Raw genomic sequence first — 23,785 nt, 5'->3', positions numbered from 1 at the left:
AAGAATTTCAAATATTGTTTGCTTCGCTGGTCAAACAGAGGATCAGGTGGTAATGATACAGTGTGCCTTACATATATTGCCATTCCAACCAAGAAAAACAATAATGCACATATATTGAGAAAAGTATAGGATTTTAGAAGAAACACATAATGATGACAAGGTTTTGACGTTAGAAGAAACTGTGAGGAAGAAATATACCCTTCATGGACATTCAGAATATGTCAAAAACTGACAATATATTTAGGGGAAAATCCATGTACAAAAGTCTTAAAGAGAGGACAGGACGCAAGCAAAGCATCTCAGATGAAGGAAAAAATGAGGCCAAGAAGTAGAAACAAGATGAACAAACTGGTCATCACATGTTCAGAGCACCTCTACTTTTCAAAGTATCAGCAAGCTGCCTTGAATTAAAAATAGGTGAGCCTCAGAGGTTATTAGGGAACAAATAGTATACAGGAAGCACAATATAACATGTAACAATTCCTTTAACTAAACAGACCTGACCCTAAATTACAGCTATATTAAAAGAAGGGAGAAAGAAAAGACATTGACACTGAGCACCAACTGTGTGCTGAATACTGGTTTGGGCACATTCACAGACTTGATTACTAGGATTCACCATAAGTACAGGAGTAGCTATCAGTATTTCTATTTTGTAGACAAGAAAAGTGAGTCTCAGAGAAGCCAAATAACTTGCTTGTGACCACAGAGCTGAAGTAAAAAGTCAAACAAGTTCTTTATGCTACACAACACTATTTAAGGATACAGGATGAACTAGAATGTAAATTCAATAGAAAAGACCTTATTTCTCACCATCACCGTATCTCAAACTCATAGAAAGCATCTAGCATGTGACAGGGACTCAATAACTATATGCTGAAAAATGGGTGAATGAATGTCTGAAAGAACTTGTTCCCTATGAAAAAACTATACAATGAGTGGAAAATATATAAAACAAATTCCTGAAAAAAGAAAGAAAATGAAAAATCAATTCAAGCATCCTAGAATTTAGTAAACGTAGTCTATACAAATAGCAATATGCAAAGTTCTGTGAAGGATTTGCAATAATGTAAGTGAATGACTTATATAAGACAATGGCTGTTATGTTCCTTTGCAGAGTCAAAACAGGTAACAATTTATTGTAACGTAAAATTGATAGAATAAACATTATGAAATGGGAAGATGTAGGAACCGGAATTCAGAGAAGGAAGAGTTAGAATTTGGCTAGAGAGGGTTGAAAATGTTCTTGAACAATATGAGACGAAAATAGGACTTTCTACTGGGAAACCTTGGATAGCCAAAGAACAAAGTCATCATGAAATTTACTCTCCTCTTGGATGCACACGTAAAATCTGTAGAAAGTGGATATGTAAAATACATTAAAGAAGATTCTTAAATCAATACCATCGGATAAAAACAAGTTTTCATTCAATTAGGCTCTAAACTATATATACTCCTTCTACCACCTAGTAAAAAAAGGCAAACTATCTAATTCCAACACGTTTCATTTTATTCTCTGACTGCAATTAAACATAAGACTCTATAACATATTACCGACATATTTAATGACCTTGGGGAAAAAAGCATCTATTTTAGGTCCCTGAATTTTTTTGATCTTCCCGTCTATCTTGGGAAATAACGGTGCTCAACCCTCTCGGCTGCCTAACCCTTTTCAAAGGAAGGTTCTAAATCAATTTGATTCAGCTGTTTAGAGTTATACTCGAATTAGCATTCAAATGATTAACTTGGGGACTTGGAATACTACAGCAAGCATCTACTGCTTTTCCTTTCTGTTTAGGACCACAGTGTACAAAAGCTCCAGGAAATATCGTGGCTTTAAGAAAACGAGTATGAGCTTTGGAGTCACATACGCCTGGGATCAAACCCCAGTTATGCCCTTTACTAGCTGTATTCAAGTTTGGAAAGCCAAACTTCATCTTTTTCTTCTATGAATTTGTTTCTCCACTTACAAAGTAGAAAAATTGTAGATTGTTGGGGGGATCAATGAAGTAACCAGTGTATAACACCTAACTATAAATGATGTTCAAAAGTTGTTCCTTTTTTATTTTTCCCTTATGTTATCAATAGCTTGTAATTATTAGGGATGGAATCATTTTTGGATGAGAGTTTTTTTCCAGAATATTTATAGTTTTAAGAACTCACTACTTTCCAATCTAGTAAATGCTTATGGCTATCTAATATATGCTAAGTATTTAATCTCATCTGAAATAATTTCACATTTTTCCTTAAATATGTAATACATCTTTTTTATTTTTTTTATCATTGTCAACTTAGCCATAGCTAAACTGCAGCTGGTCCTTAATAAATGTTCAATTACTAAATAGGCAATATGCTTATCAATTGTTTTGATCTTTTCTTAGTGAGAGACACAAGATAGTAGAAAAGTCACTGGGCTTGAGATAAAAGGACCTAGATTGAATTATGGCTCAGCCACTACCTGTTGTACCTGGGGCAGGTTATCTTACCTTTTCAAGCCTGAATATACTTGGCTATAAAACTGGGAAAGCAATACCTTATTGCATATTGTTGTGAAAGTAGGTCATACATAGTAGGTACTCCGTGAGTGTTAGTTGAATCATGATGTTGATGGTTCCATCATGATTATAAACTTAAATCATCCTGCTGTGCATTTGGAAAATATGCAGAATTACAGGCAGCATTCCTATTTTCTGAGCTTCTACTGAGTATATTGTCTATGGATAAAATGGCAATGTAGAGGGAAGTTCTTGCCTCTACCCACTGCTTGTGAACTGTACTGCCTTCAGCATAACATATAGATGCCCTAACGGACCATAGGGGCATATCAAATCCTGAATAACTATTTGCTATCCCATCCAGAATACACAGTTGGCTATTTTTTTTTTTATTCTAGCCCTCTTATCGACTATTCCAATGTTGTCACCAGTTATCTCTTCTTCTATTCTAAACTCTGTCACAAATGTTAATCTTCACCCTCTGACTCCTCCACTGCCATCACTTTGTACTTTCTAATCCCTCTTATTTCTTCTTTTCTGTCTCTTTTCATTTCTTCTTCTGTCCTCGATGTTTCATGTGACCACCCAAATACAGTGATCTCTTAGTTCTGCTAAGTGAATCAAATCACCATCAGTCTGTTGAGCATAAAATTTGTGGTTCCACTGCTATTTAGTGCTCTGGATCTGCACTCTAATAGCTAAAATGTCTTTTGATGTATTTCAGCTTCCAGATTTGGAGTCATTTCACTTGCTTACTGGGCTCAACAACAACAACAAATTGGGCTCAACAAAAACAACAACGACCCTTGTGCATCCTTTAGATAAGATGCCCATGGAGTTTACCAAAACCCCACTCGTTTTGGTTTGAATTGACCAACCCAGTCTTAGCCAGGGAACCCCAAAGCACTCCACCTACGAATCCTAATAAAGACACGTGCCCCAGGTCCCGCCACTCTCTCTGCCTGTATCCTGCCTTGGCCTCCCTGGGCGGCCCCTGGAGGCATGCCATGTTCCTCCTCCAGGACCTGTGAGTGATAAACTTCTCTATTTCAGTGTCCCTTGTGGTCTTTTGTTGAACCTCAGCTCACCATCTAACATTCCAGGGCTCTACTTAACAAATGTTATTTCAACAAACTCACAAAAAAACATATGTTCAATGAATATTGTACTGTGGGTTCACAAACAACTAAACAGTGATTTAAATGGGGGAAACTATATCCATATTAGTAAGAAAATAGTGCCAAAAAATTTCAGATTAAGATTAGGAGAAGAAAAGCAGCATAAAATGATTAGCAAATATGAATTTAGTGCTTACTGTGTGGTGGATGCTGTCTTAGCATTTTACATGCATTATCTCATATAATCCATGTAGTTCTGTTAGGGAAGTACTAAGGGAGGGTAGGCCATTTGTTCAAGGTCATGAAGCCAGTATGCAGAGAATCAGGAACTCAAACTCTCATCACTCCCATTCTGGACACTTCAAAGCAGGACGGGTTTCAATGCAACTAAACAATTACAATAGAAGATAAACTCTGTGCATAAACAAAAGTAACTCTCCATATCTATTATGCCATATTAATGATGCTTCAGCCAAAAAAAAAAGATCAATGACAAACGCTGTAGAAGACAAGTGAGCAATTATTCAAAGATTCATAGATAATTTCCTTTTGTGAATATATTCCAAAAAATTAGCCCCTGGCCCTACTTCAGACCAAGGTACAGAGCTACAATCTATCTTTTAAAATAAACATAAATGCACTAGAAACTTGGAAGGAAGATATATACCTGAGCGTAAAATACGATTTTAGAACTTTTTGTGCAATGTACATCACTTCATCACGCGAAGGATGTAGGTTTAGGATTATCAAAATTATTTGTTGAATTGAAATGAAATTTATTCCTTCTTATTTTAATTCTTCCATATAGTACAATTTACGGGCTTAATTTTATATCATCCCAGTGATCTAAAATTTTAGGTAATTTAATTAGAAGTCATTCATATAGCATAACATACTTTCTTCCCTTCCTTACTCCCTCTCTTCTTCAATTCCTCTACTCCACATTCAGGTTTTGAGCGTGAATAATGTGCCAAGCAATATGTGAAGCAGTAGAGATGCCATTTTAAATTCAGCTGATCAATTACCAAGATACTAATTTGAAAATAGTTTACTTACAAATCAAATATATTTAAATATGTTCTCCTGTAAGAAATATTCTATCTATAAGATTAGGAAAACTTCATGGTCCCTTTGATTTATTCACTTAATATCCCTATACAATAATATGTAGTGTTATTGGAGGAAATGTACAAATAATACTCTCTTGCCTTCCGATTACAGCTCTTACGTTCACAGTAACTCTTAAATTCATTTAATATCTCTAAATTTAATTTAGTTGAATGAGAGGAAAGGGGTCTCTGAAGACAACAGAACACATTTTTCCCATGGCCCTTTAAATCATCCAAAAGCTTTCAACACTTTATGACAATAGTTATAGCTTTAAAGAAACCCCATTTTGTAGCATAAGCCTGGGCACTGGACCTGTGTCCAAATGACTTAGTGAAATTCAGTAAAGAACAATTTAGTTCTGGACCAAAAAGGGTTATAAACATCTTCCTTAAATTGAACAAATTACCAGCTATCCAGAAAGTATAATGCATTGGCTTCTGTTCAAAACAGCAACACTTTAAGCTGGCAACACTGCCAAATTCCTCCTTTCCTATATCCCCCTTTTCCTAGAGAAAGTGATTAAAAGACCAACTCCCATGCCAGCTGGATGCTTAAGAGCATCAAAGGTGCTCTGTCAAGATTCAGAACTTGATATGGCTTAGAAACCACTATGCTAACAGATAACCTTCTCAACATTATAAATCAAAGCCACATGACCACATTAAAATTCTATCAGCTAGTATCAATACCCTGTGGTTTATAAAGTACTGTTGACCTACCTCTGGGAGATGGTTGGAATGATACAAAAGTCCTGCTCTGGTTTGGGGCGTGTAGCTACTTTTCATAATTGAGAGTTATTCTTTCATAGCAAATAGTCAATTCTCTCTACCTCTGTATCTTTATTGACTTTATTTAATTGAAACCTTAGGATAAAGGAAGGGGAGGCTCCATGAGTTGAGGTAGAAACAGAAAAAATTTTAGGAGGTCACAATAGACATTTTGCTATTTTCTACTGTTCCTATTATCTGCTGATTATAATTGCAAAGAGCAAACGCCCTCCTACATAATTTAAAATCTTACATCTTCTTAAAATTATAACTACATCGCAAAATCTTACAAGAACTATACCATTGCATCTCAAACATTTTCTGCTGAAACCTGCAGTAAGAAATACATCTAAAATCTTGACACAGCACACATACACACGAAATAAAAGTTGAACCAAACGATACTTACCTTTATTATGTATAACGCCTTCTACTCTATTTTAGTACCTTTTATTAAAAAATACATGTAGTATCCAGTACATTTTCTTAAAGAACCACTAGTAGGTTGTGTCCTGCAATTTAGAGACACTGAATGATTCCAGTGTATTTGTCTTAACCCACTAGGACTTCTGCAGGAATTACTTAAGGCAGAGACTATTGATATATGGATTCAATTAAAAGTACTTAATCACTATAAGTATGCAGATCCAACACAGTATTAAAGATATTACAATCATTGAAATGTGAAACAATTAATAAACTAAAGAACAAATACATTTATTCCTTCACTTGTCTTTCCACGGACTCATTAATTTAAAAAAATAGTGGATGTTAGCCTGATATACACCAGGTTCTGTGTTAAGGCCCTAGGGAGAGTTAACAACAGGCACAGAGCTCACAAACCCAGCTGTTTTGCCAATCAAAGTTAATACAGCCAAGAACAGAATGTACATTTTAACAAAACATCAAAAAACTTATTAAATTTCTTCAGTACCTTGTAAATTATACTACATTTTGAGACACAGCAGACTAATTAAAATACAATTTGATAACGATTATGATCATGCAGAAAAAATTCCAGATTTTACTCTCTAGTAGTATGGAAAGTTCTTGTTACCACGGTGAATTTGAAACACATAAAATACCTGACAAAAGAGCACGTGATCCAATTTAAAATTTGCTTTACAAAAGCCAAGCAACAGGTTAATATGATGCTCCTAGGGAAAAACGGAGCAATAAATTTTATTGTCTCATACATAGAAAATGTCGATGACAATCTATAATGAATCAGCAAAACTTTGAAAAGGATGGAATGGCAGATCAATAAGTCGAACTTCCCTCCCAATTCAGAAATCCTCTCTTGAGCATCCTTGAGAGAGGGTCATTTCATTAATGATGATTTTAAATTAATATCTTTCCTTCAAAAGCATGGAGAAACATACCAAAAGTAAGGCTAAATTATGGTGACCACTGTTTATATTGGAGCCAGACACCTGCATAAGTGTCTTTCAGAAAGTATTTTGAAGGGGGAGGGTCACCGCATTATCTAATACTCAGGAAGGAGAGTAAAAAAGAAACAATACCCACTAATGAAGCTTCCCTTAGCTCTTCTATGTAAGTTATGTGGTGTCTATAATGTCTTAATTTATGCCATTTTGAACAGGATATAGTAGAAAAATGATTTGATTTCTAATCAAAAAATTCAAATGGCTTGAGAGACTAATTTCTGCAGTGGTCAAATTCTTGAACCATAGGTATTGTTATGGTCATATACTTTAAATACTTCTTCATACTAGACTGAAAACTTTGATTAGCTCCTCAGGTATTAAGCTTCATAAAAGAAAGGCCTTTAATTCCTATTGATTTCAATAGGCAACACTGCAGGAATTATCTTAGCAGTTTGATCACAAATCCACAAACAGAGTTTAGCCCTAGTTCTCTTTTGCTCAGTTAAAATAAAAAAGGCTACAGTATTATTGAATCTTCCCAATATATATCCATCAATTTTCCTATCCACAGCAATATTATATATTTTTCTACTTAAATTACTTATTCAATTTTATTTTTAATTAAATATTTATACATTTGGTTTATTATTCTCACCATAATCCAGGTGTGGAAAAAAATATATCCATCTTTTTTCCTTATGGTACACCCCAATGTTATTATGGTTGAACTTTTATGCATGTTTCCTTAAACAACTATTGTATCCAGTGCTAGTAAGCTACATTTATAGTGCCATGGGCAAAGTAGTCATTCAATCAAATATAATTAAAATCACTGATACTACTACTTTTCATTATGTATCAACCAGGATTCTACCAGCAAAACTTAAACCAGCCTGGATACTTAAAACAGACAGAATTTAATGAAGGGAATTTATTTAAAAAGATAGAGAAAAGTTGAGAAGCTGAACAGGTGATGGTAAGACAACCCGGAAGTCAGAAGAGCAGGAAGCCACTACTGCTCCTAGGATAGAAGAACAAATGGATGAAGCAGTAAACAGAAGCCCAAGAGCCAGTTATCCAGCATAAGATGGAACAAAGAGGTTCCCGTGGGAGATGGAGACTGCTGGACATTGCCCAAATCAACGAAGGAGGGGAGAAACACCCTGGAGTCTCACTCATCATGTCCTCCCTTCTCCCAAACCCTTCCATTGACCAACCATAGCCTGAAGATAGCTGACATGGCTGAATGGGAAATGCAGCCTGAGGGCTTAGCTCCACTCTCTATCTCCAACAGCATAGAGTAGCAGAAGGAGGAAGGCTGGATCTGGTCAATCAGGCCCAGATTGTCATATACAAGATGTGAGCATTTCTCTAAACTCTTCAGAAGTCAGGTATTGCAGAATTAACTTACTTCATGGAGCTGTTTAATTGTAAATCCATTCTATTTAAAAAGAGTAGTTTATGAACATGCTGTGTTCAAAGATTTATACAACCACATGGGCTGATCAGTTCTTCTGAACTAAAAAGATTGGGCAAAAATAAATTTATCTAGAAAATTTAAAAATGCTATGTTGCTCTTTAATATAATAAATAATTGTGTATCCATATACCAAGTAATATGTCATGCTAATAGAATAGCTCTGCAAATCACTACAGGTAACAGTGTAGCATTTTATTCCATATTCTGGAACATATTTTTCCAAATTGACTCAGTATGACAACCTAGTACCCCTTCTTTTTTTCAAGAAGGAAAAAAATTCAGAATTTTAAAAATATTTGTTCCATGACACTATTTAGTCAGCATATAGGTTTTTAAATGTTGCCTCAATGTTCTAAATTGAAAATGCCTATATAATTAAGCAGTGTATTTGGAATATGTGATGCATCAATGAGTAGGAATGACTCAACAGACAATGTGAGACTCTCCAATGATATTCCAAGAGTACAGCATGATTGATTTCTACTGCTATTGGTAATTTTGCATTCTCATACATAAATCATTTCCTTTTTTGTATCCAACAGCATGTATTTCAAACCAAAACTAATTAAGGCACTCTAATCAAAAGGCAAATGTATCGGACAAATAGGCCAAGAAATAATAAATACTTGTCATATCCATTTATAAATCTACTTGCAAAAGTTTTGTGGCTTCTGGTGGAAATATCTTCTATGGAAATGTGCTCTATGTTCTTTGCTTTAAGCAAAAGTTCTCTTCCTTATTACAATATCATATTAGGACTTCATATAACTTCCATTCACATCTATTACATTAAAATGACAGAGTTTTGTTCATCTTTTCTAAGGTAAAAGAAGATATCACATTTAAGAATCTTTCTTCCTTTCTTTGATTAAAGCATGACAAGCAGAGAATAGGATATTTTGAATTCATATCAGGAAGACGGTTTAAAATGTACAAAATTCAAACAGAAGAGTTGGTGTAGAAACAGATTGAAAGAATTAGCTTAAAAATGACACGTTTTAAAAAATGTTCAGGCACTGGGAGGATATAAATGAGAATGTTCCTTGTATTGTTCATGAAGAATATTAAACATACTGGCCATGTTAACATAACTGTTTTTGTTAATAAGGCAAGAATAAAGCAATTGATTCACATTAAAGTAACTGCAAAACTATATTAAAAAAGTCATCTGAAATTTATGCATTGATCCAGAGCAGAGTTATGTTCCCCTCGATTCTCCAGGTCTGGAAACACTGGGTCCTGAAGCGTGACCAATATGGTTCTAGCATCTCCTGTTCTTTGCCCTGTCACCTCATGAAACATTAACTCCTATCTTCCATGTACTACAAAATGCAATTTGAAGACTGGAGAAAAAGTTAATTTCTCCATATGCAGATTAACAAGTTTTGTTAGGCATAAAATACTAATACACATTAAACATACTAGCAAAGTCAATCTTTAAGGAGTTAATGAAAAAATTAATTTGTGTTTGTAGCAACTTACAAATGTACTCTAGACATCCATGCATTTATGTAAATCCAAACTTTACATAAAAGAGGTACCAAATGTTACCACATCGAATCGACGCATCATTTGATGCATACTTTATCAAGAAGGTCCAAAAAGCTTAAGTGAATCCTTCAGAGATTTATCAGCAAACAACATTATTAGAAGTAAGGGACATTTTGACATTTAATATATTGCTTCACTAACTTTAAAAGGCAAATTTAAAATAAGAATGTTAAAATTATTAAATGGAATTTCATCATAAGTCCCCTATTGAAGCTAAACAGAGAAGATGATTTATAAAATGATACATACGGTTAGTAGACCACAGAATGAATTTCCCTTTTGTATTAGAACACCAGTGAGGGAAAGTTTTGTTTTTCTTGATTCTTTTCTCTAAAACAGACATTCTGGTATTTAGGAGATAGAAATGTATCATTTGACCTTTACACTTCTGTTTCATTAATGTAACCACAAGCAACAGAGTCAGTGACTGACATGTTTGCACTTTCAGGCCTTTAGCACTTAAAGTTATTTGATAACTGTTATGCCACTATTTGCTTTTTATTAGAGACTTTGAGGAATGTGTTACATTAAAAATAGAGTATATTGTGTAAAGCTTAATAAATGATATCATGTAATTCAGTAAAGCATTCTCTTGAGCACTAGACTTTTGTACTCTGATGGGGGGGTGTATGTTTCAGGGTAGATTTTGTTTTGTTTTGTTTTCTAATGAATTAGAGAACAACATCATAAACACGATTCTAAGTATCGAAAGTACAAACATAAAATATAACTCTGTGACATTAATTTTGATGAAAAATATGTTACTTGACTTACACTCAATTAGTCCTTAAGCTCTGTTTGTATTGGTCTGTGAACAGAGCAAATACCAATTGCAGGAGAAGAGTCAGGATAAATATTTAACTGACACCATTTAACATTTTTTTGTTTTGTTTTGTTTTTGTTTTTTAACAGAGAGAGAATTTCTTGTAAATGCATATGTTAAAATAGTGTAAAACCTATGGACAATGTAAAAAGGTAAAAAATAGGATACTCCCTAGAGAATTCTAGAATTACCATAAGCAAATTATTTTGGGTAAAAAGTAATGCAGATCAGATTTTTGTTTCATATGACCAAAATAATTCTATTAAAAAAATAAATAAACGCTGTAATTCGTTAGAAACATCATTTAGAAAAGACAGAGAGTCTATTCTTTTAAAAAAGTTTAAAAGTCAAAAGTTCTCTAAAATAAGATATTACAAAACTCAGGATGTAGCATATAAATGGATGAGGCACAGTGTACACAAGTAAACAAGGACTGCACCAAACCAACAACAGTGGAAAGATACTGTCTCACTAGTTAGAGAAGCTTCACTAATGAAAGCAACGAGTGAACTAAACATAGGTCTCCTAGAAGCAGAATGTGGGTCCAGCTATTTAAATTAGCTGTAGTATTTATTAGACTGCTCATTAGAAACAAAATGCCAAGATATATCATCAAAAGACAAGTAGTCTGTCAAATCCTTTAGGTTGAAAATGTTAACGCTCATTACAAATAAGCAACATGATGCTGTAAACATATAGATTGCAGCTCCCATGATATGTGTTTGCAGCTTCTGAAGTGTTTTATCGGTACCACTGTTATTCAAACTTCCAAAACAAACTTAATATAAAGAAACTAAATATGAGTTTAATTTATATCCTCGGGGTGACCAAGAGTTCATCACTTTTATCAATAATGAAAAGGTGTTTTACTAAGTTATAACAAATTATTTGTTAATTTTGTATACATCCAGTGGCATTTTGTCTTTAAAGCAAAGACAACATATATTACAAAAGCATGTTATTCGTGTACATTAGAAACTATAACAGTATTCCACCTGAACTTGGACTCATAAGCTTGTTTCAGAAGCTGTAAGTCATGTACCACACCCAGATCTCAGATCATTAAATTTAAAACATGTTGCATGATTCAAACAGAAACATACCCCACTCTCTTTCACCTTAGACATGCCATGTACACCGATTTTGTGCAATTCAAACACATATAAGCCAACTACCACCCAGTGGAGAGAAAGAAGATCTTTCAGGAGATTTGAGGTGTATGTCAGGTGGGGGCATCAGGGGGAGAAGGGAGGGCGATGGGAAATGAAGGAATAAGGGCATTTAGCCTTGTTTAGATCTAAGCACTGCTGATCGTCAATTTATATTTTCACGGGAGAGAAACCGTTTCCAGAAGCTCACTCTGCAGTGTGGCTTAGGGGTAAAATCAGACTGTGGATGTTCATTAATGACAAACCATTTCAATGCTCAAGCTTAGGGAAAAGAAGGGAAGAATGGAGAGTGAGAAAAAGAAGTAAAACTGAAGACAGAAGAAGGGAGGAAGGAGGGAAGGAAGCGGGGACAGAGAGAGAGGGGGGAGAGAGAGAGACCGTGTGTACACATGTGTGAGTGACAGTGTGTGGAACAGTGAAGGAGTGTGTTCCTTCTAAACAGTAAAGAGGATCTGAATACGAAAGTGGTTGTTAGAGCATGGAAGTGCCAGTCTGTGTGAGGACGTGAAATTGAGAGTGAGGGAGCGTGTTTAAGAAGAGATTTGTAAGGGTGAGAATATGGTGCTGGAGGGGTTAGAGGGAACAGCTATGTGTGTGTGACAGCGATGGAAAAGACATGGGGAGAGGGGTGGGAAACGTAAGTCAAAAAAGGGAAGACAAGATCACAGAATAGAGGCATTAATGAGGAAGAAAAATGGGGAACGGGGAAAGGCGAAGAGTGGAGGACAGGCGGTTACATCAAAGGATCAGAAATTAGAGTGGTGGAGATAAAAAGGAGGAGAAAGAGAAAAGAATAGAGAGCAAATAGAAAAAGGACAAAAAAGGCAATAGAGGGAAAGGAGCGTAAGAAGGAAGTGGGATATGGAAAAAGAGAAAGGAGGGAGAAAAGAGAGAAGGGAGAGAGCGGTAAGAGGGAAGAAAGCTGAGAAGGGAGAAATTGAGCTCAGCGTCCAAGTGAGAGGGAAAACAAATGGGAGCAGGGAGCCAGCAGTTTGAAAAAGTCGCTGAGGCTCGAGCAAAACAGAAACAAACCTGATAAACTTGTCGGACTCTCCGAGAGTACCCCGCGACAGTAACACAGAGACCTGGTGAATTGAGTTTCAAAGTGGCACCAGCCCCTCCTAAAGCTCACACTTCACTCAGCCCCGGGCTACTTGGCGTTCCGGAACGTGCTTTAGCATCACGAGTCCAGCTTGCTACCTGTCCCAGCGTGCAGGGGCCAGGACTCCGGGCACAATCAGCACCTGCATTTCTTGAGATGTTTTGCTGGTGATCACCACCAGCATTACTACTGGGTTTAAAAAAAAAAAAAGTCAAGAAGGGTGGAAAGAGACAGAAAGATAGACCGAGACAAGTACGAAAAGCACGCCGTTCTTCCTACCTAAGCACCGCCGTGTCCCCTTTTCTGACCATCATGTTGTCCACAGCCGCCCAGGGGAAGTCCACACTCTGTCCAGCTGGGAGGCAGGAGGGTAGCAGGCAGCACAGGCTGAGGAGCACCGCCGCCAGCCACTGGTTCGAGCAACAAGCACCCTGCACCAACAGCATCATGTCCATCCCTGCTAGGGCTGCTCACTCTCCAGCAGCTTTCAGCTCGCACTCCCCCACCCCCTGGTGCTGGCGAATCTTCCCGGGAACCAGGCGGCGCGCCACAGGATTTTTTTTTTTTCTTTTTCTTTTTTTTTTTTTTTTTTGGTGGGTGGGTGAGTTTCTTTTCTTTCTTTCCCCCCCCCCCTGCAGTTGTTGGTGTTGTTTCTCTCTTTTTTTGCCTCCCCTCCTCCTCCTCTTCGCTTTCCCTCCCTCCCTCCCCTCCCACCCCCTGGCACCACACTACACCTCCTCTCGGTTGCTTTTGGCCGAGTCCGGAGCGTGTCTAATTCTCGGGCGGCTCGCACACCATCTAGCGAGGAGGCGAGAGCGCCGGCGAGTGAGGGAGGAGGCGCGGCGGCGGAGGCAGGGCGAGCCGCGGCGGCGGCGGCTGCAATCGCAGCAACAGCAGCAGCAGCAGCAGCAGCAGCGCTGGGCGCAGCGGCGGCCGGCGGCCCCCGGGCTCGCGCGCGTTGCCAAGCGGCCGTTTCCTTAGCAACCCCGCCCGGGGACTGGGGATGCAGCAGGGAGGGGGGAAAAAGGAAGGAAAAAAAAGAAAGAAAACGAAATCGGGAGGAGGTGTATCACAATTATGCAAAGTGAGGGGAAAAGAGACGCATCGTAGACAGAACGCTTCCCTTCCTGTCATATGCACTAGAGGGATGCTTTGCTAGAAAAGTCTCTGTGTCGGAGCCGAGGTAAAGGGAGCAGAGGGGCGCTTTGCTTTCCCTCTCCGGTGCGTTTCACCTCTTGAGGCACCGTAACTTTAAAGTCCTCCAAGTTGTGGTCGGCGCCATCATGACGCCGGGGACGGTGAGGTTTTGTTGTTGATTTTTTTCCAATCTCGCCTGGGCGGCCGCGCTACAGTTGACAAGCGGCCAACTAGTTCACTCTTTACCTCTTTTCGGAAATAGGTAGGGACGGTGGCCGGGGGCTGCTTTTTGAGGGGACATGATGGGTGCATGCAAAGCCTGGCGGTAGAGCAGCTGGCGTGTCTGTTGGGTCAGCCAGTACGGATTGGAGCCCCCACCCATCCGTGCGTGTTGACACTAAATTGTGTGTGCGTGTGTGAGGTATGGTCAGAGGGGAGTGTGTGTGCACGTGTGTTTGAGGGTGTGTAGTATGCGCGCACGTGTATGCGCGCGACTGGTGCGCGCGGAGCGTGTGCGCGCGCGGTACGCAGGCGCGCTGGGAGGGACGGGCTGGGTCGTGCCGGGATGCAGAGTCGGGGAAAAGACTGCAATCAAGGGTTTTAATTGTGTAGAGCCAGGCAGTCCTGTTATGTAAGAGGCAGTTTAATCCGTCTGAGCCTGTCAGGCAGAACGATCAGCCCATCCGAATCTAGGCAAGGCAAAGTTATCGGGTTTAACGAGTCACATGGTTATATTTTTCTAACAGCCTCCAAAACCAGGTTGGACAGGCTTCCTCCTCGGTGGCGCAGAGCGGCTCCCCCCTCTTCCCACGCTGCGAGCCGCTGTCCTGGCCCATGGCAGAATGGGGTGCTGGGCATGGGGCCGCCCCCTACTCTTTTCTGCTTCTTCCCTTTTTGAACTCTTTTCCAGATTCAAGATCCTTTCGCTGTTCCGGGCCATTTGCAGATCAATGCGAGAACCCACCAAGGCTGGAGTCAATAGCAGTTACGCCGATCAATCTTGTTCAGTGAGGAGTTTGGGAAGCAGAGCGGGGAAGTCAAGGAAAGAAACAAGTAATTAAAAAATATCCTCACCCCACCCCTCCCCCATTCTCCCATTCCTCCACTCCTATCCTCCTTAAGCAGTCTTTGAAGATTTTCCTCGCCTGACCCCAGTCCTTCTGCCCTTGGGGGAAATAAATAAAGCAAAACCTCTCACATCCCTAACTGGTTTTCCATAATGCTAGCAGTTTCCTTTGGCAAAGCGCACAGAAGCAATAATCTCTGCAGGGGTCAGCCTCCGGCTGCCTCCCCAGGCTGAGCTCTTTACGAGGCAGGCAGGGAGTCGTTTTGCTAGGCGGTAGCGGTGCTCGGAGTGATTTTTATTGCCGTGCATGACGATATATAGAGAAAGCGAAGCGTTCCCATCACCTGTGACCACCCAGACTGACTGATAGAGGAGCCCCTAACCAGCGTCACCTCCCTGCTGAACGAACACTCCAAGCCTCGGCGCTTAACCGAGACGTTTGCAGCAGGAGTTACTGATGTTATTAGTATTCAAACTTAACTCTCAAACCTGGCTCGGAAATTGAGAGTGCAGTAGTATTCAACCGCATTTTGAAACGTCAATAAAATGTTAGTCATTTGCGGATGAATGAAAACATTTTCTTTACCTTCTGGTATGCTAGGGAAATAATTGTCAAATGACAGACTCTTGCTAATATTGATGCCAGATACCTAGATAACACTGTCATCTAGTTAACTGCGTTTTTCTTTCTCGGGTGGTACACTGATGGATAAAGCTTACAATTATCTAGGGCAAATGGGGGATTAGAAGAATTGACATGTCATATACATGGGCAAAACTATGCAGTCATTTATTTTCTCTAGAAATAACATAGATCCCATTGAAGAGAAGCAGAAGGCACAGCTTCCAGCACTGTGACTCGGTTTAGTGCTATTTTATGCAGAGATGGGGTGCCAGCGTTTTCTCCTACAAGCTGTGGAAAGCATCCTTTTGTAACTGCTGTTTTCCAGAGATCTGACATCTTCAGTGAGGAGCGGGGGAAGAAGGGAGAATTTCTGTGACCAGGGATGGAGCTATGCAGCAGTTTTAATATGTACAACAACCCTTCAGGCTTGTAAAAGGAAACTGGAACCACTTCTGTTTAAAGGCAAAGAGTTTATTTTCCTTATTTCTAGTTTTCATCTTAACTTCTATTCACTGATCACAAAGCACTTAACTCACAAAACCCATCCAAAGGAAACAATAACTAAACCGAGTTTATAGATGCATGGACTATCCGAGAGATTATTTATATGCACATCATCACTATTATTTAAAGCGAGTGCAAGAATGCTGAGTGGGGCAGCCTCTGTTACTACAGGTACTTTTGCTGTTTCTGGGTAGGGAGGAAAATGATTTTAAAAGCATTTATGACTTTCTTTTCCCCTCACCCTTTCTTTTTTTTTTTTTTTTTAATAATTTTATTTATTTTTCCCCCAAAGCCCAAGTAGATAGTTGTATGTCATAGTTGCACATCCTCCTAGTTGCTGTATGTGGGACACGGCCTCAGCATGGCCAGAGAAGCGGTGCACAGGCCGCCAGTAGCGGAGCACGCGCACTTAACCGCTACGCCACGGGGTCGGCCCACCCCCTCACCCTTTCTAAGGGCATATATCTGAGAGGATTTTACAGGGTTTCTGGTGTTTGCTTTTGAGGTCCTAGACTTCTTCCAAGCAAAGACTTAAATCCTGGCAGTCTTGGCTCCTTCTGAGGGAAATCCAGCACAAAAACAACCAACCACAAAATGAAAGAAAGAAAAACCTCCCAGCTCAAACAGCACATAATTCCGTAGTGGATTTTTTTTTTTTTTTGAGTATCAAGAATAGGTAACAGCATTGTTTGAGCTTTTTAGATGGTGAGGGTTGGAGTGGGAGTCCTAGGATACGTCCTTGGTCAGAGTTTTTAAGAACTGACATTGAAATGAATTACGCCTTCCTTTTGAATCCTGTACCTTTATTTTGTTTTCAAAGCTCAACTTCTAATATTTGAATAAATGCAATAACCAGTGTAGAGTTAGTGTGGAAGGAGAAAGGCGGACCCTGATTGTGAAAACTGATTACGCCATTGTCTAGATTGGTTTACACACTTGTTTTTCACGCCCTCCGACCTCAGGGATGTTGGAAGGGTAATGTCACAAAGAAGCTTTGTAAGCTGCCTTAGTTTAATAAGCTTGATTTTTACTTGGCGGTATAAATGAGATTGTTATTATGGAAAAAATTAGAATATAAATTCACATTTTTTCTGATTGTAAGTGAGTAAACACAGATACCGCTTTCGTGCTATTATCCGCTAGGCCTGAGAAATTTTAGGCGAGACAGATCCCAGGACCTAATGGAAAGGGCTAATGCGAACACTTTGTAATTCCTGAAGGAGTTGGTCAGGGAGCCCTTATAAACAGGACATATGAATAATAGCTCTCCAACTTGAGCCATAATTGATTCTTTATTTGAATTAAGCTGGCTCAATCTTGGAGCACCTTGCCCACTTAAACTGACCTGTAGTGATGATTTGCAAGTTAGTGTGAGAACTACAAAGCTCGGGAAATTTACTGGGGGCAGGAAAATCTTCCTTTATGGAAAGGTTTCTCAACCTAGGCACTTTTGGGCCAGGTAATTCTTTGTTGTAGAGACTGCCCTGTGCATTGGAAAATGTTTAGCATCACCCTAGGCTTCTACTCACTAGATGCCGTTAGCACCAGTAGATGCCAGTAGTTATGATAACCAATTTTTCTGCAGACAGAAACCAAAATTTCTCCAGGCATTGCTGAATGCTGTGTGGATTAGGGGAGGGGGGAATGCCCCAGATTGAAAACCATTCCATTATAGGTTACATTTCTGAAAATATATACCATCTTGTGCTTTTCAAATAAAATAATAAAGCAGACTTTTAGTCAAAACAAAAGTATTTTATTCGAATCCTATAGCTACAAAAGTAGCTCCTCAACATCAATTCAGTCTCTACATTTACAGCTAGGTAATTGAGTGGCCTAGGTTAGCAAATATGTAAGTAATTTAATGGCTGACCATAAATATCTTTCTGTGATTTCTCCATAGGAGCTCTTCTATTTAAGCCAGAGTTGAATGGATAGTTCTCATTTTTAAAAATTGTCATTTTGTGGTTGTTTAAAAAAAGTGTAATTAAATGGTGAGCTGCTTTTGGGCGAGAACTGACTTAAATCTTTGTATTTTTTATATGGTGATGGCTGCAGAGGATGCACTCAGGATGTGGCTATTGAATAAGGAGAGGGAAAACAAAGTAATTTCCCTGTTGAATCACTCTATGTAAAAATCATGTATTCATTCATTTACCATTTTTATCACCTTATCTATTAAACACCAGCTCTGATGGTAAGCAAAGAGGTAAGAAGTGGAGGTGGGGGTGTTGCAAGGATACCCATGCTACTTTCAAAGCTCGGCAAACCATTCCCATAGAATGGCCCTGAACATTTCCCCTAAATACTTAAGCCAGAAAGAGATGTCTTAGGATAAATGTTGGTGGAAATTATTTTTAAAGTACTGAAATTTTTATTCTTTTCGCTTGTGGGATAATGAGTACAGCTTTGACTACATATCACTATATATTTGCATGGTTTCTGGAAAAAATAATAAATACTTCTATCCTTATTCATTTAAGATTTTTCCTCACCTACTTCCAAAAGGACTTTAGGGACCTCAAGTGCATACATTTAAAAATAAATGTCAAATTTAATATTTTCTATTGGATTATCAAGAGTGTAAAATCTTACGCTCTCAAACTAGTATTTTATTTTATTATGTTATTTCATTTTATTTCCTAAAAAGTTCTGATTCTGATTGTAGCGATGTTTATCTTGTATATATATTTTTAAAGACTTTGTGTTTTAAGAGCTGTTTTAGGTTTACAACAAAATTGAGAGGAAAGTATAAAGATTTCCCTTGTACACCCTGCCCTGACACATGCATAGCCTCCCGCATTATCAACAGCACTTGCCTGAATGGCACATTTTTTTTCCCAAGGGTGAACCTATATTGACACATCATAATCACCCAAAGTCCATAGTTTACCTTAGGGTTCACTCTTGGTGTTGTACATTTTATGAATTTAGAAAAATGTGCAATGACATATAGCGATCATTATACTATCATACAGAGCATTGTCACTACCCTAATAATCCTCTGTGCCCTGCCTATTCAGTTCTCCCTGGCAACTCCTAATCTTTGTCTTGTCTCCATAGTTTTGCCTTTTCCAGAATGTCATATAGTTGGAATCACACAGGATCTAACCTTTTCAAATTGGCTTCTTTCACTTAGTAATAGGCACTTAAGTTTCCTCCATGTCTTTTTATGGCTTGATAGCTCATTTCTTTTTAGCTCTGAATTATACTCCATTGTCTGGATGTGCCACAATGTATTTATTCATTCACCTATGAAGAGACATCTTGGTTGTTTCCACGTTTTGGCAATTGTGAATAAAGCTGCTGTAAACATCCATATACAGGTTTTCGTGTGGACGTAGTTTTCACCTCCTTTGGGTGAATGCCCCTTTACCAAGGGGCATGATTGCCAGATCTAATGTTAAGAGTATGTTTAGTTTTGTAAGAAAACACTAAACTGTCTTCCAAAGTGTCTGTAACATTGTGCATTCCCACCAGTGATGTATGACAGTTCTTGTTACTATACATCCTCAAAAGCATTTGGTATTGTCAGTGCTCTGGATTTTGGCCATTCTAATAGGTGTGTAGTGGTATCTCATTGTTGTTTTAATTTACATTTCTCTGGTGACATATGATGTGCTGTACCCTTTCTTACGCTTATTTGCCGTCTGTATATCTTCTTTGCTGAGGTGTCTGTTAGGGTCTTTGGCTCATTTTTTAATCAGATTACTTTTCTTATTGTTGAGTTTTAAGTGTTCTTTGTATATTTTGGATAACGGTTGTTTTTCAGATGTGTCTTTTGCCAATATTTTCTCCTAGTCTGTGACTTGTCTTCTCATTCCCTTGACAGTGTCTTTCACAGAGCAGAAATTTTTAATTTTAATGAAGTCCAGCTTATCAGTTATTTTTTCATGGATTGTGTCTTTTGTGTTGTATCTAAAAAGATACCACCATACCCAAGGTCATCTCGGTTTTCTCCTGTGTTACCTTCTAGGAGTTTTATAGTTTTGCATTTAGGTCTATGATCTTTTGAATTAATTGTTGTGAAGGATGTAAGGTATGTTATCATGTATATTTTCAAATCCTACATTGACATGTTGATTTTATCCCTTTATCCTATTTTCCTATGATTGATAGATAATATGTGTAAATATGTATCAAGGGAAGTACCTCCTTGTGTAAACTTATGAAAGAATTAGTAATTTTTTATTTGGACAAATTTTTACTACTAATATAGTTTTTGTAACAAGGGTGTGAAAACATAGCTGTAAAACATGGTCCTAAGCAGAAAGAAAATAGCTATTGCCATTTCATTCCATGACCACTTCTAGCAACTATTGGTATTTTTATTGCTCTTGCAGTAAGTTATGATAGTCATAGTGAAGTAAATCATGGTTTTTTTCTAAGATTAGAGAAAAACAGCCAGACTTGAAGTGGAATCTCTTTAAAGGATTATATGTAATACCTTTCCAAATTTATTAAAGCCAGCTATATTCATGATATTTTTTTATTTTTGTTCTGACAAACACACTTTTCACAACACACTTTCAGAAAAGTACATAAAATATAAAGGTACAGCTTAATGAAGCATTATTTTAAGGTTAACATCCATTTGATTCTACCTAGATTAAGAAACAGAAAATTGCCAGCACCCCAGGCACCCCTCAAAGCCCTTTCTTGCTCACAACTCCCATTTTCTCCCTTAAAAGTAAACGCTGTAATTATTTCATGGTCATAATTTCTACATTTTCTTTATATTTTTACCACTTAATTTTGCAGAAAAAAACAATAAAAGCAAAGCCAACCAATAAAGTTATTCCATGGTCATCCTTTTTAAAAAGATTTTTTATTATTTATTTCTATTTAACCTTTTACCACTTAGTTTTGCATCCCTCTGAAACAATGACTTGCTTTTTTCTATGTACTCATACAAAGCCATATCAATCAGACAATATGTAATGCTACAGTATGTATTTTTTTATATCTTGATTCTTTTGCTGAATATCATATTTTAAGATTCCTCTGTGCTGTTGTGCAGTTGTTGTCCCTTGATTTTTGTATCTATGTAGCATTCCATAAAAATTGTATAACTATACAATTATATATTTATCCATTACATTGTTGACAGACATTCATGCTTTACATTACTTGTCTATTACATACGGTGATGGTATGAACATTCTTGGACATCAATGCTGAAAAGTTCCCCCGGATTCTCTAAAGCTGGGCTGCAAGTTTGTGGGAATCAGAGAGAGAGAGATTATTTTAAGGAACTGGCTCATGGTTTTGTGAAGCTGGCAAGTCTAAAATCTGCAGGGTAGGCAGGCAGGCTGGAGACCCAGGGAAGATTTGGTGTTATAGCTTGTGTCTGAAGACAGTCTAGGGACATAATTCCCTCTTCCTCAGGGGACTTTAGTCTGTTTTCTCTTAAGGCCTTCAGCTGATTAAATGGGGCCCACTCATGTTATGGAGGGTAATCTGCTTTACTCAAAGTCCACTGATTTAAATGTTAATCTTATGTAAAGAATACCTTTACAGAAACATCCATAATGGTGTTTGACCAAGTATCTGGGTACTGTAGCCTAGTCAAGTTGACACACAAAATTAATCATCACACTGGTTTACTTCCAATTCACTGGTATTCTGATGGATAGTCCTTCCTCATCTCAGCTCCAAGTAAAAAGGTTTATTAAGTACCAACCATTGGTTGTCCCATACTCTATTTTTTATCACCCCAACCATTTGAAACTGACAAAATTTCAGGTCAGTGTTAAACTATAAATTCTCTTGGTGCTTAGAATCAAATACATAACATTAATAAGGCTTTTTTTTCCCTTAAATCATATTAGATCAAGGATATAGGGGAAAAACTTTTTTTTGTTATGTTGTTGTGGATAATGTTGTCTGTGTTTTAATTGCATAGCTTTAAAATCTTTGCTGTTCGAAACTGTATCAAAACTATAATACCAGACAAACTAACTTTGAATTGAGACAGATCAGAATTCAGAAACATCCCTACTTTGAACTAAGAGACCCTCTTCTGTTAGAGCCAACCAGATCCTATGAACTGAGTGCAATCCTCAAGCACTGTTCAGACAGACTGTGTTTTCCAATATAGGATTCTCTTGCCCAGCAAGTTTACTAAGATCAGCTGTATCTTTCAGTGGGCCTCTATCTTATTAATACGAGTTTCTCGGTCACCTCTAGGGTTTGAACCACCACTAATTTGTTCTCCATTGTCATTATCTTGTTATTTCAAAAATGTTATATAAATGGAATTGTATAGCATGTGACCTGTTGAAGACATCCTTTATTCACTCAGCATAATGCCCTTGAGATTGATCCCAGTTGTTTCTTGTATCAATAGTTTCTTCCTTTTATTGATGAATGGTCCATGGAATGGATATACCACAGTTTGTTTATGCATTCACCTGTGTTAGGACATTTCACATGTTGCCAGTGTGGGGCTATTGCAAATAAAGCTGCCATGAACAATCATGTCCAGGTATTTGTGCAGAATTATTTTTATTTCTCTGGAATAATTACCCAGAAGTGTGATTGTGGAGTCATGTGGTAAATGCCTGTTTAATTTTTTAAAAAGAAACTTCCAAACTATATTGCAGAGTGGCTGTACCATTTTACATTCCAACAGCAGTGTCTGAGAGATCCAGTTTTTCCACATCCTCACAGCATTTTGGACAGTTGCTAGTTATTTTACCTCTTTGAATGGGTTTATAGTGATATTTCATACAAATATTTTATTCATTGTGATTTTCATTCATATCTCATTCACTGTGATTTTAACTTGCATTTTCCTAATGACTAATGATGTTGGATATCTTTTCATGTGTTTTATTTGCCACCCATATATTCTTTTCAGTGAAATGTCAATTCATGTCTTTTGCCCATTTTCTAATTGAATTGTTTGTTTTCTTACTGTTAAGTTTAAAAGACTTTTTAATATATTGTAGATATGAGTCCTTTTCATATATGTGGTTTGCAAATATTTTCTACCAGGCTGTACTTTTCTTTTCATCCTCTTAATGAAGTTTTTCATAAAGCAAAATTTTTTAATTTTAATGAAGTTTAGTTTATCAGTTTTTTTTTTTTTTGAGGAAGACTGGCCCTTAGCTAACATCTGCTGCCAATCTTCCTCTTTTTCTTTTTTCTCCCCAAAGCCCCAGTACATAGTTGTATATCCTAGTTGTATGTCCTTCTAGTTCTTCTATATGGGACGCTGCTTCAGCATGGCTTGATGAGCGGTGAGAAGGTCCACACCCAGGATCCGAACTGGCAAATCCCGGGCCACTGAAGTGGAACGCACGAACTTAACTGCTAAGCCACTGGGCCGGCCCCAGTTTATCAGTTTTTTTATTTTATGGATCTTGCTTTTGGTATCATATCTAAGAACTCTCACCAAGCACTAGATCCTGAAGATTTTCCACTGTGTTTTTTCTAAAAGTTTTAG

General features: G+C 37.9%; 1 protein-coding gene across 2 annotated transcripts in view; it reads right to left on the bottom strand.

Annotated features, from left to right (window-relative positions):
• NEGR1 (neuronal growth regulator 1) overlaps positions 1-13,671 on the bottom strand; it is an 823,575-nt gene extending 809,904 nt beyond the window's left edge. For both annotated transcript variants that reach the window (XM_087449002.1, XM_004431502.3), the window contains exon 1: positions 13,283-13,671. In XM_087449002.1, coding sequence (XP_087305128.1) covers positions 13,283-13,458 — 176 coding nt within the window. In that variant the 5' untranslated portion in view covers positions 13,459-13,671. The remainder of the gene's footprint in view (positions 1-13,282) is intronic.
• Positions 13,672-23,785: the final 10,114 nt, after the last annotated feature.

The sequence above is a fragment of the Ceratotherium simum genome, chromosome 2, assembly GCF_057802395.1.
Source record: "Ceratotherium simum simum isolate JZ-2026a chromosome 2, ASM5780239v1, whole genome shotgun sequence".
NCBI lineage: Eukaryota > Metazoa > Chordata > Mammalia > Perissodactyla > Rhinocerotidae > Ceratotherium > Ceratotherium simum.
Note: the sequence above shows the minus strand (reverse complement) of the source record. Positions and strands in the feature narration are given on the sequence as shown.